An 18,434-nucleotide genomic window follows, 5' to 3' on the forward strand; every position below is an offset into this window, starting at 1 on the left:
CTTTTTGTGCTCAATAAATTTTTTTTCACGTTTTCACTTGGAAGGGAAATAGTGAGGTGCGAATAAGCAGTCAAATAGCCCGAAAAGCCGTTTATAGCCTTGCCTGACACATTGTGTTCTGCGCATGAAGATGACGTTCGTAGGTGCACGTGCATACCCAGCGGCGTGAGAAAAAAAAGGAAGAGAAATTGAAGACACGCATCTCGAGGTCCTCCTTGCTGGGCCCTTCTTCGGACGCGTCACAGAGGTGAGTCCCTGCTTCAGACACCGCCTAGGGCCACTGTCATTGTGCAACCAATCTTCCTTGCTGCATTAGGCTCCCTACGTAGTATAATTTACCTTGATGATTACACCTACTATGTATCAGCACGTAAAAGAAGCTGTTAATGCAAGCCGGAAACACGCCATAGGAGACATGATTTAGACGTCCTTCATACGCCATGCGTATAAGTGGCGAACGCCTGTTTCTAAAGATGTTTATTGTAAACAAAGAAAAAAAAAGCCTGTTTTCACAACTGCGTAGCAAGGCCAATGAACAAGAACATTCTGCTTGACCTACGAGTCGCTTCTGCAAAATATGAGGGTCCCATACTTGTTCGGGAAGATCGGTCACGAATGGTCAAATAAACAAAGGCACATCCCCGACGTCTGAACCAATAATAAGGTAAGCGGAGCAAAATGTGAAGCATTGCTCCGTCAAGGCGTCTGTGAAACACATACGGTTTTCATCTCTTACCACGTGAGCGTTTGCCCGCTGGCACTCTGAAGCTTTCCAAGTTCCCTCGAATAACTGTACCTCGAGTCCGAGCACTTGATCAGATGTCGCTGGCGTCGACCAATGCCTTCAAGCTTTCATCTTAGAGGCATTCGGAGATGATCCGCCACGCTATGGCTGATAGGCAGTTTACTAACAGGCAGTGAATAGGGTTATCTTAGATCATGAAGTTACGCGGCATAGTGATAACAAAACGTAAACGAACAAGCACTATTGCGTATGCGCATGGTTGTGCACAGATGTATGATAAATATCTTGTGTATGTGTATGTTTGTTAGCGGACCTACAATAACAATAACAACAACAATAATAACAACTAGAACATTAGCAACAAAGCCAAGAACAGCAGCAACCATTACTATAAGTTTATTTCAGAACAAACACGATAAAAGTGGAAAACAAGAAAAGAAGCTGCCGACATGGACAGGATGACGAAGCACAGCGTTACGGGCCACACACACCGTGTTAGAACAGCGCAACGCCACCTCAGTGGCAGCATTGTTTATCGTTTTGAAACATCGCGACGGTGCGAACGAGACGCTTCTCTTGCGCCAGGGGCCGGGTGCGCAAAGATGGCAGACAAGGATGGCTCCGTGCGCCGCTATATGCGCCGTAGTTTCGGCCCTGGTGTGGCCCTGGCGGTTCTGGTCACCACCGTGTTGGTCGCCTGGTTCCGGCTGGCACCTGGTTCTGCTGGCCGCCAGGTGGACACCGATGCCGGCATGCCAGCCTGGTGGCCCGGCGCGGCCGAGCTCGCCGTCGTGCGCAGGTATGTGCTGCACTGCCGTGAGTATTGTATAAAACGTACTGCATGCAGTGCACGAGATAAACGACATACAGATACACATGCTGGTACCTTTAACACTGTTCATCATCATAATCATCATCATCATCATCATCATCATCATCAGCCTGACTACGTCCACTGCAGGACAAAGACCTCTCCCATGTTCCGCCAGTTAACCCGGTCCTGTGCTTGCGGCTGCCAATTTATACCCGCAAACTTCTTAATCTCATCTGCCCACCTAACCTTCTGTCTCCCCCTAACCCGCTTTCCTTCTCTGGGAATCCAGTTAGTTACCCTTAACGACCAGCGGTTATCCTGTCTTCGCGCTACATGCCCGGCCCATGTCCATTTCTTCTTCTTGATTTCAGCTATGATATCCTTAACCCCCGTTTGTTCCCTAAGCCACTCTGCTCTCTTCTTGTCTTTTAAGGTTACACCTACCATTTTTCTTTCCATTGCTCGCTGCGTCATCCCCAATTTAAGCTGAACCCTCTTTGTAAGTCTCCAGGTTTCTGCTCTGAGCAGAAACCTGGAGACTTAACACCGTTACCTGTGGTCAAAGAGGAGGGGGTACTTCGCTCCCTCCTCGCCTGCGCATTCAGGCGATATCTCCTCCTCGCTATCTCTTAAAGGCACGTCTACAATGTCAACGCCATAGCGTCAGCGTCGAGCCTATCAAGATTTCAGGCTTGTCGGCTACACGCTGCTGTGACCACCCGTTCAGATGGCCACAAAGTGAAGTGAAATTAGTTGATCGCTCACGACAGTCACGCGAGACAAGAAAGAACGGGTGGGAGACTGCATGGCAAAGCATTGCAGCATACAATTCACGTCTGATATTTCGCCTATATAGACCAGTATGTACACACTTAAATTTTTTTACAACACGCAAGCACTAAGCGCGGTATGTGGTAGCTTTTAATGTTCTTGTAACGTAACGACATCTGCCGAGAATGTGCAAACGCACAAAACACCCTTGAGGAACAGCGGATAACTAAATAACTCAACAAAGTAAATATGCATAGGACAGTCGGCGACAGGGAATACTGCTCTCGTTTTTTATTGTATTTTCAGAGACTGGGGAGGGGACAATTAATGCAGGATGATGTCTAGGAAACAAGCCCATGGAAATCGGTTATTAAAATGGCAGATTTGGTTTTGGGACGTTAAACCCCACATATCATAAAATGGCAGATTTTAAACTTAACGATGAGCACAATTTACTCGACGTCACAGGACACCCTTGTCTCTTTGTACGAAAATATATTAAAACAATAGTTAAATACAACTGAGTGTTGATACGCAGGTGTCATAAGACGAGACCTTGCAGATGCCATAAGACAATTACGGCTGCTTTTTCGGGTAGCCGTGATCGTATAGTGGTTAGTATCTTGCGTTGTGGCCGCAAGACGAGACTATATCGAGCTTGTATTAGTAAAGGTCGTTTCAGCAAGCAGTCGGTGGGACAAAAATATCGGTAGTTGAGAATATCGTATTTGATGGACCTATGGCCGGGACCGAGCAAGCCCGATACCCAGGTGGCAGAAATTCCTCTCGGAAGCACGTTTCAAAATCCGCCCATGTGGGGAAAGGCGCTTGTAGGCTTCACCATCGTCCTGCGGCATCCCGTAAAGCCAACGGCAGGATTCGAGCCATCACGTACGCTTCCGAGGCGCAAGTAGCTCTGGCGTGGCTGTCTACTTCATCTAGGAAGTTGGCCGCTGATTTCGGGTGGTCGTATCCCGTATACGGGGGTAGCACGACGCCTGGTCGGAGCTGTGGCTCACGTATCTTTTGTGGCTCAATGGCCAGACTGCTCACGCAGTCAATGATCGTGTTTCACAACTTAGCGACACGCTGAAATGTGCCCAGCTGCAGTGACAGCAGCTGTTCCGCTGGCTGTAGAGATGAGATCTCCTTGTTGCCGGTGGACACAATCGTCCCGGATCAGCGCTTTAATGCAGTGTTTAATTGCTATTGTGAATGAATTGAGTGCATAGTTTAATGATGACGGCATATCTGCGCCGTTTAGTAGCAGACTGTGCGGGAAAATATGTGCCATGTGTTACCGAGCTATTTCAGCGTAGACAACACAGTGGTTGCTCCTACGTCGTTCGAAGGGTCCTATGTTGCAAGGCACATTACCAAATGACACAGTTGCTGTGGGTGGAGAAATTCGCAGATGAGAAAGTTCCCAGTGGAAATATGCACTTAAAGCCCATTTGCTTGCGTGCACAATCATACCGGTACTCCGCTGTGACGGAAAACGTTTCAATAGAAAACGAACGAAGCGACGATGTCACAGTTTCATTCAGCTTCAATCTCGCACCGGTTGCATCATACCTAATGCTTCGCGTTACACGATACTTTACTTTTTTCAGGTTATTCATTGGCGGGATGTGCAGTTGTGGCTGTATTTGTGTCGTGTCTTGTGCATTTTCTTCGGTGTAGTAGGCCACGCTGGGTCCGCTTAAGCCCAGTAAGGCATTTGCAGTCCCGTCTTCGACGCCATGAAAACCATACTTCGTATTATCAAAGCTTGCAGTAAGCTTCTTCGAAAACCGTGCGAACTTGACCTTATTATTACATTATCACAGTGGTAAACAGCGCAGTGCAACGAATACACAAGTGGCCAGCGCGGGTCCTGTTTGCTCCTGCTTGTTTTCGTTGTGTTGCGCTGTTTTCCTCTGTGATTCAACTTCTTTTTCCGTATTGCTCAGTTCTCCTGACCTCTGGAGCAAGATGTAGCTATATACAGGGTGCCCCAGCTAATTTTAAAGTCCGAGTTTAAAAGTATGCCAACACACTTAACGACGGCGCGACCAAAAGCATCTTGCCGATTGTTGCCTTTATAAGTCAGATAATTTTCTGCGTTCTAGGTCATTGCTTAATTAGAGCGCTAGCAATATGTGTTCGTCGCAGAGCCTCCACTATCATCGCTGCTTAGTCGAGACAGCACAACAGGGCAAGTGTTATCGTTGTTTCCACACGGAAAGTTAAGGAGCACTAGAATTAACGCGTGCACTGGCGCGGCGGTGAATATGTCACGTTGATTTTTTTTTTATTTCACGGGTATCTGCAGTATCAGGAAGTTAGAAACTTGCAAGTGGGCATCTTGCGAAGTGTTTTACTTTTTCACTGGAATTCATGGCCCAACTTCGTTACGTAAATAGTTAGTAAGCTAAAGCGAGTTAATTAGATGATTAAACAGAACACAAGAAAGAGTGTGATGTACTTTAGACAATAGTCAGCAACATGCATTCAGGTCGCGTTGTCATTGAGTGCGTTCGCATCATATCTTCCAACTCTGGCTGAAAATAGCTCCAGGGACATCTTACATAGAATACAAGCAAGGAAAGCGACTTTCCTGGAAGCGTTGGGCTCCAAGGTGTGACGTAACGCTTGAAAGGAACGTAGATCACCCGATCGCGAGAAGTTGAAAGTTCCGCGCGGACCCGCTTCTCAGGCCCGGCCCTCTGGCGCACACGTCGGTGCTGCGCGAGGACACTCTGGCGTTCCTCCGGGCTCGGCACCGGACGTCGGCGCAGGTTTACAATAACCGCCTGCCTCGCGCCCTGATGCCCGAGCACTACGACATCGAGATGAGGCCTCGCTTCGCGGCCGAGGCTGCAGCAGCGACGGACGACGACGACGACACCTTCACGGCCACCGTGGCCGTGCGCGTGCTTTGCGTGCAGCCAACCAACACGGTGGTCGTGCATGCCGGCAAGTTCAACTACACAGCCGTCTCGGGCGGACCAGCCGTGCAGGTGACGATCGAAACGACCTCTTAAGAAGACCGTGACCCCCAATTTCAATCATAATAAGTACATGTGGGTTTATTCTTGCGTATTCACAAATAAGCTGAACAAATTAAGTGGGTCGAGCGCTTAATTTATAAATCGGCGGAGAAGTTTGCCCGTGGCGTGATTGAAATTTTACATTCCTTCAGGTGAATACTGCCACGAGCGTTTCTTCGCTTTTGCTGTGTTGGGTTTACACCTGCAAAGACTGTAAGCAATTCTCAGGGTAAACCATGCCTTCAATTTTCAAGAAGGTTCAGGACCGTAGTGGATCATTTTCTTAAGACTGCGCTCAAGACGCGAACGCTAAAGCTTATTACCATTATTCCAGAGCTTGCGTGACGACTAGTGATAAGGCTGAAAGAATCAATGCTTGATGTATATAAGACGGCGAGTTCCCACGATCACCAGTTTATCGTAATAAGAGCAGGGGCTATTTGTTATTGGATCTTGGGTAATCATGCTTTTTATTGTACAGGAACGAACTGAACTCACCAGAAACACTGAGCGCAGACTAACAAATGTATTATTTGCAGACATTTTACTCGCATATTTATTTATTTTATTTGTAAAATACTGCAGGCCAAAAATGCCCGAGCAGGAGGGGCACAAACACAACCACAAGATCAGTACATGAGTGACACAGCTTCACTAAAATACATCTGTGTAAGAGGAGAGCGAGTAGAAGAGAAACATCAAAACAAAAAAAATCAAGCGATATTGGGAGGGGTGGGGGGTCAAGATTCACAGAATTAAACATTGGGTTCATCAAGATCGAAGGTTTGGAGGAAATCAGAAGGCAAGTTATTCCATTCTGTTACAGTTCCCGGAAAAAAGGAAAACTTAAATAAATCTGTCCGCGCAAAATACGGAGTTAAAGATCGGACATGAGAATGACGAGTTTGCCTGGTCGAAACTGGGGTAACGTAATGTGATGGGTCTAGCCCAAGTTTATTGTTAATTAGTGAGTCCAAGAATTTTAGATGGAGAAGCTGGCGCCGCGATTGTAGCGTTTGGAATTCGTTATCTCGCATTAGTTCAGTAACTGATGTACCACGACCATACTTCGAGTAAATAAAACGCACTGCTCGTCTTTGAATCTTTTCGAGGGAATATATGTTAGACTTAGTATGCGGATCCCATACAATACAAGCGTATTCAAGCTTCGGACGTATTAAAGTGTTATAAGCTAATAGTTTCACTTGCGACGAGGCGTATCTGAGTTTGTGCCTTAAAAGACACAGTTTACGGAAAGCCGATGACGAAACATCGGCAATGTGTGCATTCCAGGACAACTTATAAGTTATCGTCATACCTAGGTATTTGTATTGACTGACTTCTTTTAAGGGTTGGCTTTTGGAGGAATAGGAAAACTGAAGGGGATTTTTCTTGTTAGAAATTCGAAGGCAAACAGATTTATCGAAATTGAGCACCATGTCCCATTTGTTACACCACGAAAGAATATTGTTAAGGGCAGTGTCGAGAGCGACCTGGTTATCTGACGAGTCTACATCTGTGAAAATAATGCAGTCGTCTGCAAAGAGTCTTATTTTAACCGGATCAGTAATAGCATTAACAATATCATTGCAATAAATTATAAACAGCAGCGGACCTAGAACACTGCCCTGCGGTACGCCGGAATCTACTGGGAGATGAGGTGATGTCTGTCCACAGACGTCGACATACTGTTTCCGGCCGTTCAGGTAAGCAGACACCCAGGATAGTAGGTAGTTCGGAAGCCCTATAGTTTGCAATTTCTCGATGAGCTTGTTATGGGGAACACGGTCGAAGGCTTTACTGAAATCTAAAAACAGTACATCGACCTGACCAGCTTTGTCTAAAATAGAAGCAATGTGATGAATAACAGACGAACTGGGTGACTGTGGAAAACCGTTTTCTAAATCCATGCTGGAAGGGAGATAAAATGTGGTTATCATCTAAGAAGCTGTTTATACGAGTGGCAATTATATGTTCTAGCATTTTGCAACATGCGGAAGTCATAGAAATTGGACGGTAGTTTGATATGCACTCTGGGTCCCCCTTTTTCACAAAGGGCAGAACACGTGCCGATTTCCAATCGATGGGTAAAGTTGCTGAACTTATTGAGGCTCGGAAGATCACAACAATGTACTTGGCCAATATTTCGGCATATCGCCGGAGAAATGCATTGGGTATGTTGTCTGGTCCAGGGGTTGATTTAACTTTTAATCGCAGCAGTAAATTTAGGACACCATCGAATGAAATGAGGTTAGGATCTGAATCAGAAGCGTCAATGCTGATTGAGACAGGCAGGGTAGAAGTTGAAAAAACACTATGAAAATAGTCGTTGAAATTTTTCGCGATAGTTTGGGGATGGTCAATTATAGTGCCGTTAAACTTGATTCGGTTTACAGAGCTTTTACGGGCCCTAATAAAATACCAGAATTTTTTAGGGTCCTCTTTGATTAAGTTTTGTAACTTGACAGTAAAATAAAAATTTTTGGCACTTTTAATAGCTTCGGAGAGGAAGTTACGGATTTCCCTGAGAATGTTAGCGGGAGCACCTTTTTTTCCGATAGCGCTTGGCTTTACGCTTCATTTGAATTATTGGCCTTGTGATCCATGGTGTGAACTTTGGGGTTTTTTTGTTTTGTTTGGTACAAACCATTCAATTCAGTGGAAGCATAGTTTCTTAAACTTATCCCAGAGAATAGCAGCGTCGTCGCCATCAAAATTCACCAATTCAAATTCAAGATAATCTTGGATGCTCGTATCGTTAGCACGGAAAAAATTTTTGACCTGTTTAAAGTTGGGTGGGCTATTGGAGCGATTACAATGCAAGGGAAAAGACACTGTGACCATGTCGTGATCAGATAAGCCGGGTTCAACACAAACACAGCAATCAAGAATAGTGCGATGCATGAACACAAGATCTAGTAACGTGGACGAAGCATTACCAACACGTGTCGGTTGCTGAACAATTTGGGCGAGATTGTGGGAAAGCATTATATCGAACAGTATATTTGCATTAATCAAATAGGATGTCGACTGCATTTGGTTCCAGTCAATATTAGGCAGATTGAAGTCGCCGATGACAATTAGCTTTTGATTACTATAATTTTCCATATGGGTTTTCAAGTTAAACAAATAATCCGGCAACGCATTCGGCGGCCTGTACACTGCATACAATACAAAAGACTCATTGAAGAGTGAAAGCCTCAGGCATATGCTTTCTGTACTTTCAACGTCAGGTAAACGGGTGACAGTAATTCCCGTTTTAACAAGTACTGCAACTCCACCACCTCTTGAGGCCCTATCTCTGCGGTACATTTCATAAGCTGGAGGCACTAAGTCTTGGTTACACATTTCCCTGTGGAGCCACGTTTCCGTTATTACAACTACATGAGGGTTGTATGCTAAGAGTACAGCCTCAAGTTGTTCGGTTTTATTTACGATGCTTCGAGCATTCATATTAATCAGTCTAACTTGCTTTTGCGCAGCTGGTCAACACTTGCTACCCGTACTTTCGTTATCGGGTGCACTGCCTATAGACTGAGGCGATGCCGTGGCACTCCGACGGCTTCCAATTAATTGACGTTTGTTTGTTACGTCATTCCAAATAAACAGATCATCACCTACACGCAACTTATCATGCACCAAAAATGCCCTCTTGCCTTGTTCCTTGTCGGCTTTTGCACTTTCCCACAGTAATTTACGTTTTGCCAACGTCTGCTTTGAGTAGTCGTTCTGTACAAAGATGCTAGTTCCCTTTAGGTTGCTCGCCTTTTTCAGCACAGCTAGCTTTTCGGTGAAGTCTTGAAGATACAAGATAATCGGCCTATTCGAGCCTGATCTTCCAAGCCTATGAATCCGGGCAACAGAAGTGCATTTAACGCCGAGCTTGCTGTGAAACGTTTCAGAGACGACTTTCTTTTTAAGATCGGATTCAGTTTCTTCCGGCTGTTCTCGGATACCAAAAACAATCAAGTTTGAACGTCTGCCTCGATCTTCAAGATCCGTTAGCTTTCGGGCCTGGAAATTCATTGAGTTTGTGTAGACCTTAAGAAGGTTGTCCAGGTCATCTAATTTTGAAATTTTAGTTTTCATTTCAGCCACATGGGTCTCGATTTCCGAAAGACGCCGTGTAAGCTCTGCTAACATGTTTTCCGTTTTAGTTGTAAGGTCTGCTACCTCACTACGGAGAGCTTTTTGACCCTCTAAAAGTTTAGCCACCATGTCTTGGTTGGTAGGTCCGGGGTTTTGTTCGACATCACCACAAAGTAGTAACCGAAGTGCACAAAAACAATCGTATGCAATTTTACGACACTGCCGTGGGCACGGCATAACAACCAAACAGCGGCAATCGCTTCGAAATGAGCTGTACGCCCTACTAACCTGCACAAGGCAGAGGAAACGTTTAGTCATGTTTCCACGGATTTCACCGTGCCCACTAAGGGAGGGGGGGGGGGGGGGGGGTTCCAGGTGTCTTTAAGTAGTCGATGATCGGATGACGTCTCAGACCAAGCACTGCCAGGCGGCAGCAGCTTCGGGATGACGTCACATGGTTCCACGTGGGGCGGCTGTGACTTGCAGAAAAGAAAGTGGTGCGAATGCGGCGGAATATATACTCAGAGGAAAACAATATAAAAAAAGCCCTTAAGGAAATCGTGAGAAAATGCGACTACATTTTTTGCGCTTAGAGAGGGTACCGTTGCCGTCAAACATGCGCCTTCCCTGTCTTCTGCCATCCCCTTGAGAGGCTCCCTGCCAGCGAACGTATGAGAGTGATGAGCGAGCGCATGGGAGAGTGGGGTGCAGGGAGGAGAACACGAAGGAAGGAAAGGTGAAAGAGCGAATGGCGAGATAAGGAGCGGTGAAGCATAGAGTTTCTCAAAATTAACTAGAGGGCCCTTTGGCGCTGCGATCGTTCAGCGACCATGGGAATGATGGGTAGTACACACACTTGCCTAGTCTTTGTACTTGCGGGCGGCGAATCGTACTTGCGGCTTCGTTTATTGTTGTGTTTCGATTTTGTTTTGAAAAAAAAAAAAATTCAATCCTTTTGAACTTTGTGAACCAATTTTGAAAGGTAATCTGAAAAAAAAAATATGGTGGTGAAGCGCATTCGCTGAACAATTGCTGATTTTTGTTTCGTGAGAAAACAGCTTCAAGCCACACGAACACACACGGAGCCAAAAGCAGGCCAGAAGTACTAATATTAGACAACTGTGTGTACTACACATCATTCCCGTGCTCGTTGAAGCGCCGTGCGTTGCAGCTCCCATAGACACTAGCGCCAGAGTTTCCTCTAGTAAGTATTGTGGGAAACTCTATGCGGTAAAGCACTGCATCTACCCCCTTCTATCGCGGCGAGATTGGGCTATTGGCAGCGAGATCGGGCTGTAGGTGGCAGCACCATCCCGCGAAAGTGTGGATAGGCGTTCGGCGAACACAGCGAGCTCAGTGCTTGCTGCCCTATTGAAAAGCGCGTGGCGCCGTCTGTTGCAAGCGCGGTGAAGCAACACTCTCAACTGCCAGGCGAGCAGACGCTCTGCAAATCAAACGCGAAGCTTCACAACTTGAGTCCGGCTGTAAGCAAGTTTCGCGCTGTTCCTGTGCTGGAAGTTTATGCTTTATGTCGTTTGAAACGTCGAGGAGACTTTCCTCGACAGTCCGGAGTGTCTGCATTGCAGACTACGGAAGCAGCTTCATCAGGTACATATTATTGCGATTGAAGGAAACGCGAACAGCGGAAAGCATTGCTTTGGACACAGTCGAACTGCGGCGTGCCTTGGCTGTGACAAGGCAGAATTTGCGCTGTAAGCTGGCATCAACGTAGCGTTGGAATCTGGTTCCAACTTACGCTCACGCACCGCATGTTTATCAATTGCCGGTCCTGCCGGGCACTCGGAACACACACGCGCCGCAAAAGAGCCAGCCAAAAGAAGATTTTAAAATGCTACGGTGACGCCGGCCGAAAGCACGTGTAGATTCGCCTAGTGACAGTCAAGGCATGTCGCAGTTCGACCGAGTCGAAAGTCATGCGTTCCGAGCCGTTCACGCATCACGATAGTAGGCCGTTGCAGTTGTACTGAACATGCGCAGTGCGTGCATCCCCACGTGACTCGTAATACGTATATCCTATTACTGACATGCGGCCTGCGAAAGAGTACGGCAACAGTTTTGTGCCTCACACTACAGGCATATACTGCATGCAAATCGCTGCTGTGAAGTGAAACAGCTAGAGTCACCCTTGAATAAACACAATAAGTTTACTTACTCGAACACATCACAGGGCTCGTAGTTTTTCCTGCTGATGGCGATTATATCCTAAGGCGGTCGACTTTGGGGTTTTTCGTTGTGGACGGAAATCTGTGCAGTCGCAAAACACCGTACCGGCACGATTCCCGCGATGCGCTGTGAACTTCACAGGCAGTGCTCAGCAATCTCTTTCTGTTGCGCTGGTTGTTGTCGCCTCAGATGACAGGGCAGTGGTTCCCAGATGACATTTTATGAGGAGGCGCCGCGTGAACAGGCGCTTTTTCGCATTTGAAACTCCCAGCCACTGCATGTCATGCTAGCGAGGTGTGCCTAGGCAGTGTGGCAGCTTGGGCTAGTTGGTAAGACATGACGATAGTTATAGCGCGAGAACGAAACGACGACACGGAGACAAGAAGGACAAGAAGCGCGAGAACAAAACGACGACACAGAGACAGGAAGGACAAGAAGCGCGAGAACAAAACGACGACTCGGAGACAAGAAGAACAAGAAGCGCGAGAACAAAACGACGACACAGAGACAGGAAGGACAAGAAGCGCGAGAACAAAACGACGACTCGGAGACAAGAAGAACAAGAAGCGCGAGAACAAAACGACGACACAGAGACAGGAAGGACAAGAAGCGCGAGAACAAAACGACGACTCGGAGACAAGAAGGACACGTGCATGAGAGTGTTACAACAAAGCGCTCGTGTCCTCCTTGTCTCTGTGTCGTCGTTTTGTTCTCGCGCTATAACTATAGTCGTGCCTTGGCAGTTGCAAACAAATAATGGCGTCTCTGGGAGCGAGGGTATACCACCGAAGGCGCCTGGGTGCGAGGTAGGCGTGCTCTCGTCTAATACACGCAGCGGTGCTTCGTTGCCGTCTGAGCCGATTGTCGGCGGATAAAATGCGTTGTTTACTGTTAATGTCTACGCTCTTCTCTACTGAATCGGTGCATGACGCCGAATGAAACGTTAACATTAGCCGCGAGTAAAGCGCATTCTGCCTTTCACAGGGATTCTCGCCCTGGGTGACTCTCATCACGCTTTCGCACTAAACCATGCCTTTGCAGCGTTGTTTGTACGTGGTTAGCTTGTGTTCCGGCTGCTACGCACTGCTGTAGCGTGACTGAAATACTTATTTACATCTTTGTCATATGCATACTACAGAAAAAGGAAGAAAGATCGTAAAAAACCCGCATATCTGTGCGATTAGCTTGGTACCACCATTCCCACCATTATATGCATATATTTTTTTTCTCCCATTCTGTTCACCATGAAATGTGGAACAGTCGATAAGTCGAGTCAGGAAAGCTTAGTGGCAGACGGCACTTTGCGCTACACTGCGTTTACGACGTGTACGCACATGTTCTTGCACCAGTAAAAATATATAAATCTTGTATAAGAGTTCAGGAGAAAGCTTTCATCGATAGATTACGTGCATGAGAGTGCTACAACAAAGGCCTGGTTAATTGGACAAGAATGTTATTTTTTTCAGACAAAAAATTACCACTGTTCTTGAATCTAAGCACTTGATGGCACACAGTAGCTCTGTTTTAAGTAAAGTTTAAGTCCCGAATGTGTCACCGTTTATGTGATAGTAATATTTCTATGTACTGGTACCACGGTCAGATGAACAGAACTAAGGTTGCTCACACGATCGATAAAACTACAGTGCCGTAGTTGCACACCTTCCAACAGCACGCAAATGCATGACCTAGAGCCTGTTTTTTTCTTGTTTTTTTACTGCCGAGTCGCCATAAAACGCTGCCTTCACACACCATTTAATAGTGGTCATGTTTGGGAGAATGCCAAGAGCATTTTGCAATGTGATTGAAAAAGAAAGCGACACCCTCTCTGAAATTATTCTGGGGAATGAAAGGTATGGCGACAATAAACAGCACTCTGGAAAGTTGCACTCGCCGATTATATTACAATGCATCAGCAGCCGAGCAAGACCAAATGCTTTCGTACGTCATTTCAAGCATACGTAGAAACAGTTACACTCACGCTTACAGGACCGGACAAACTACACTTTGAGAAACACGACGTGGCAGCAGACCACGTGAATCTGCATACTGCAAAAAAGAAAGAAGTATCGCAGAAAGTCGCATATCTGTGCGATTAGTTCAGTACCAGCGTTCGCACCTTTACGCATATGGATTTTTTTCTGTCATTCTGTTCACCTTGAAATGCGGGGCAGTCGACAAGTCTAGTACGGAAAGCTTAGTGGCTCACGGCGATATTCGCCCCACTGCGTTTGCCACGTATACGCACACGTTCTTGCACCAGTAGAAATATAATAATCTTACATAATAGTTCAGCAGAAATTTTCATCAATAGATTATGTGCATGTTATCGCTACAACAAAGGCCTGGTAAATGGGACAAGCATGCTTTTTTTCAGACAAAAACGACCACTGCCTTCCATCAGTCACTAGCAATGCCACCCAAAAGCTGAAGACAATGTAAAAAAATAGAATCGTAAATCAAACATATGACATTATTTATAAGGCATGCCGTCTGAATTAACTTTCAACGTGTGGGTTCCGTTGAGCGTTCCATAATTCAAGTACAAAGGTAGCGCTCGGTAATTCTGTTTTAAGTACAGTTTAGGAACTAAAGTGCCACAGTTTGTTATAGTAATATTTCTATGTAGTGGTACCACGGCCAGATAAACACAACTAAGGCTTCTCGCATGATCCATAAACTTTAGTGCCGTAGTTGTACACCTACCAATAGCACGCAAGAGTATGACCTAAACCCTGTTTTTTTTTTACAATTGAGTCACTATAAAAAGTTGCATTCACACACCACTTGATACTCCTCTTGTTTGGGTGGGTGTCAAAGGAATTTTGCGATGTGCTTGAAATATACAGCAGCACTCACTCTGAAATTATTCTGGTGAATGGAGGCTACGAAGGCAATAAACAACACTCTGGAAGGTTGCACTCTCTGATTTAATTACACTTCATTAGCATCCGAGCAAGACCAAATGCTTTCGTAGGTCATTTTAGGCGTATGTAGAAACAGTTACACTGGCGCTGACATGACCGGACAAACCACACTTTCAAAACGTGCATGAAGTGCGCCCACATAGAAACAAGACATGGCTAGCAGACCACGCACGGAGATATCCACACTTCTTTTCTTTGACCAGTTGCCGCCAGGCGGCGACTCTGCTCGATCTCGCGACCAATACTCTCTCGCACCCCATGCTCCGGTTGCTAGAGGCGAGGATAAGCGCGCCCGCTGGCTGCTAATGCTATGGGAGAGGGTGTGAAAGCGGAGAGATAACACCTGCCGCCGCGAGGACACGACCGCAGACAACGCCGGATGCGTGACATAGCCCTACTGAGAAATGCATTCGCATTTAAAACCTCGGTCGAGATAACAAGGAAGTATTCACATGGGCGGGCGCACCAAGAGAATTTCTTTTGAAGAAATTTTAATGTATGGTGCGCTGATACATTCGTCGGCGTATGCCTGTGCTATCATATAAGATTTTGTTATGAATTGCTTCCTTTTATCATAAACCTGTGGCGAGGTTGTGGTTTTCTCGAAAAGTGGCGTGAATTGACATTGCGATACATGTCATTCTAGGTTGCCCGGATGCGTGCTTAGTTGACAACGATTTCGGCGCTTTGTTGATCTTGTGTTGAAACATGTTTCATCTGTCCGACCTATCTGCTAACACATGTATGAATCCAGCCGCATAGATTGTGGTGTCAACCACTTTAGAAAGTTTGCGGATCGTAATGAGGAAGTAGTATTCAACATTCCCTCGCATGCGATAGGAGATACGTCAGACAGACGGAAAGATGTTGCTGCTGTGAGAAATTGCTGTGGGAAAGGTTGCTGTGAGGAATACGTAAACAGTGGGTGTGCTGCAGTCAACACCCACCCTGTTCAGGAATTTAAAATTTCAGAACATTTTGAACTCTACTCAGTTACTATTCTGAATATGGTGCTTTTTACTCTGATAAAATGCTTTTTTTTCGTGCGGTAGTACTCAGTAACCATTGCTTAATATATTCTTGAAGTAGTATGGGGTGATGTTATCTCAAAGCGTGATTTTTGCGCCTTTATAACTGTGATTTGTCAAGAAAATCACGGGTTCAAGATGTGCTGCACATTTGTTAATCTTAACGAGACCATTTTAGCAATAATGAACCTCGTGTCATAGCTCGCCTGCCGTTTCTCGGCGCAGGTGTGGGAGGCATCCAGTCCACTCAGTCAGGTGGCTGTCACTTCCGTCGAGAAGGGCGACGGTCTGCTTACCGTCTCGCTTGCATCCAGTCTCGAAGCTGGCAACAAGTACGTCGTGCAGATTCACTTCAGCGGACGCCTGGGTGACACTCGAGGGTTCTACAAGTACCACTACACCTCGGCGGACAGGAATCAGTGAGCCACTCTTACTAACATGTTGTATAGAAAACCTGCGCTGGAGTTTGCAAGTAGAAGTACTGTGTAAGATGCCTTATGTAAGGTAGCATATACAGTAACTCCATTTCCAAGATGTGGGCAGCACCGCCCTGGCGGTCAAAGCGCGCACTTCTCAGCCGCAGGCGAGAGTGGCGGCAAGTAGAGGCGGTGTGGTCGCGCATCACCGGAAGTAAACCGAAGGGTGCTGGCGGTACTCCCGCGTGTTCAAGCGCCACAATATGAAGAAATTAGAAATGACGTATGCGTTTGTTTTATTGCGATAACAATTATATGGACACTCTCGGCTGGACTTTGCCGCCTGCTTCGACGGAGGCGTCTGATTCACCGTCATTCACCGTATATGTATACGTATATATATATATATATATATATATATATATATGAAAACACAAGAAAAAAAAAACTCCGGCTCATGGTATAGAACGTTTGACCTCTGAATTGTGAGTGCGAGGAGTTAGCCACTGAGCCACGAATGAGCTTTTCTTTATTGCAGTGCTTCAACAATTTTCAACAGAACAAATTTTCTACAATTGTTTCATGTATACAATAGTGATTCCATGTGCAGTACCCTATCGGACACACCGTTTTGTATTTTTTGAAGTTCCAGACACGAGGTTAAGGACCCTCGAAAGTATTCTAAGTATGCTATACCTTGTCGAGCGTTGAGATCGGCATGACGTATAGCCATGTGCGACCTACAAATACTATGCAGAGTTAACAGCATGATGATGTTCTACGGAAATCCATCCTCATTATCAATGGCGAGGCACCTTATACACTGTGCGTCCAGTGGGTAATCTTTCTTTATTGTCCTTTGTATAACAACCCAGAATAAATACGCGTCCCAACAATCTAGAAAAAAACATACTCATTTTTTCGGGCTTTCGGCACAAAGAACAGGGATCACACCACGGTATCACTGCTCTTTGATTATCGATTTATTTAACTCTTTGTTAACGATCAGACGAGTGGTACATACCGTGTATGCCGGCTTCAATTGCTACTGTACCGACGTTAACATGCTCTAATACGGCTGTAAGCAGATCGTCCGGCACGCGATCGAAGGCTTTCTCCAAGTAATTCTCGCTGTATGAATGCTCGTAAAGATTCTCCTTCTCTTTATTCCACGTGTTTGATTCGAGTCTATCAATTCTTTCACTACGCTTTGCAACCTAGTAACCATAGTCTTCATCATGATCTTGTGGTCTACATTGGTGAGACTGATCGGTCGATAGGCAGAGACCTGTAGAAATTTCCTTGAATCATCTGTATTAAGTATCGGAATAGTATAAGAGGAAAGAAATGATGAAGTTAGTGATTTAACTTCCAAATATTCATTAAAAAGGTATACCAAAAATGGGAGATAGTTCCTGCTTAAACTTCTTGTATAAAGCAGCACTTAAAGCATCCGGACCAGGGAATTTCCCGCAGTTTCGTTTGTAAATTGCTCTCTACACTTCTCTCACTGAGATCGAGAGTTACAATCTATTTTTAGTTTCATCACCTGATTATGCCATCGACGTCAAAAATTCACTCCTGGAGTAATCCCGATATACAGCGCCTATTGAAAATAACTTGCTATAGTGCTCGTGAAAAGCATGCACAATGTATTCTTAGTGTTTGATACCGCGCTGTTGTACGCAATTTCTGTTATTGAATTACGCTGCGAGTAACTGTTTTTCATACCCAAAGCGCGCAGCTACCAGCAGTTACCATTTAGCCACGAAGGAGCACCTTATGTGATTCCTAAAGAGAAAAGAAGAGGAAAGTGAGCCCTGTAAATGTCTGCATCAGAGCGTGACACCTCAACTGTAGCTCACAAGACATGGAATAAGGACGGATTAAAGGTATAGATATAGAAAGAGCAAGGAGAGAGCGAGGCGCAGGGACAGCGAACGACAGAAAACAACGGAAGTAAAGAGGAGATAGAAAAGACGAACACGATCGCAGGAGTCCGAGGACGGGGCACCATTCAGCGAGAGCTCTTGTCGGCGACAGGAGATGACGTAGGGCGAGCCAGTCGGCCAGAGCTGTGCTGTCGTCGGAGATCGCGGGGGCACAACCGGTCGGCACGAAATCCAGAGACTTCCATCAACGTTCTAACAGAAACCTATTCATATCTACCGCTTACCGGTGGCGATGGGCATCTCGAGGGAATCGCGTTTTCAGCATTACCAGCGAGATGGCGCAATGAGTGCGCGTCACCAGATTGTCACGACGCAGCTGGCGCGCGCTCTCATCGCTCACGCGTACTTTGGCCCGCGGATAGGGGACGCTCACGCGTGCGCTTGCTTATCTCGTGGTGGGGACAATCGTACGCCTCACGCTTTCACCAGAACGATTCTGATGTAGTTACCGGGCGCAAAGAGGTCACTGCACTTGTCAA

The 18,434-nt window shown here is 46.0% G+C and overlaps 1 protein-coding gene across 2 annotated transcripts in view; it reads left to right on the top strand.

Moving 5' to 3' along the window:
- Positions 1 to 1,194: 1,194 nt before the first annotated feature.
- Positions 1,195 to 18,434, top strand: part of LOC119174028 (aminopeptidase N) — a 66,662-nt gene continuing 49,422 nt past the window's right edge. Inside the window, exons 1-3 of one of the 2 annotated variants that reach the window (XM_075894804.1) lie at positions 1,195 to 1,544; positions 5,029 to 5,332; positions 15,813 to 16,006. In XM_075894804.1, the coding sequence (XP_075750919.1) occupies positions 1,195 to 1,544; positions 5,029 to 5,332; positions 15,813 to 16,006 (848 nt within the window). The remainder of the gene's footprint in view (positions 1,545 to 5,028; positions 5,333 to 15,812; positions 16,007 to 18,434) is intronic. The other variant, XM_075894805.1, reaches the window with a different exon arrangement.

This window comes from Rhipicephalus microplus, chromosome 5 (assembly GCF_043290135.1).
Source record: "Rhipicephalus microplus isolate Deutch F79 chromosome 5, USDA_Rmic, whole genome shotgun sequence".
Classification (NCBI taxonomy): Eukaryota; Metazoa; Arthropoda; class Arachnida; order Ixodida; family Ixodidae; genus Rhipicephalus; species Rhipicephalus microplus.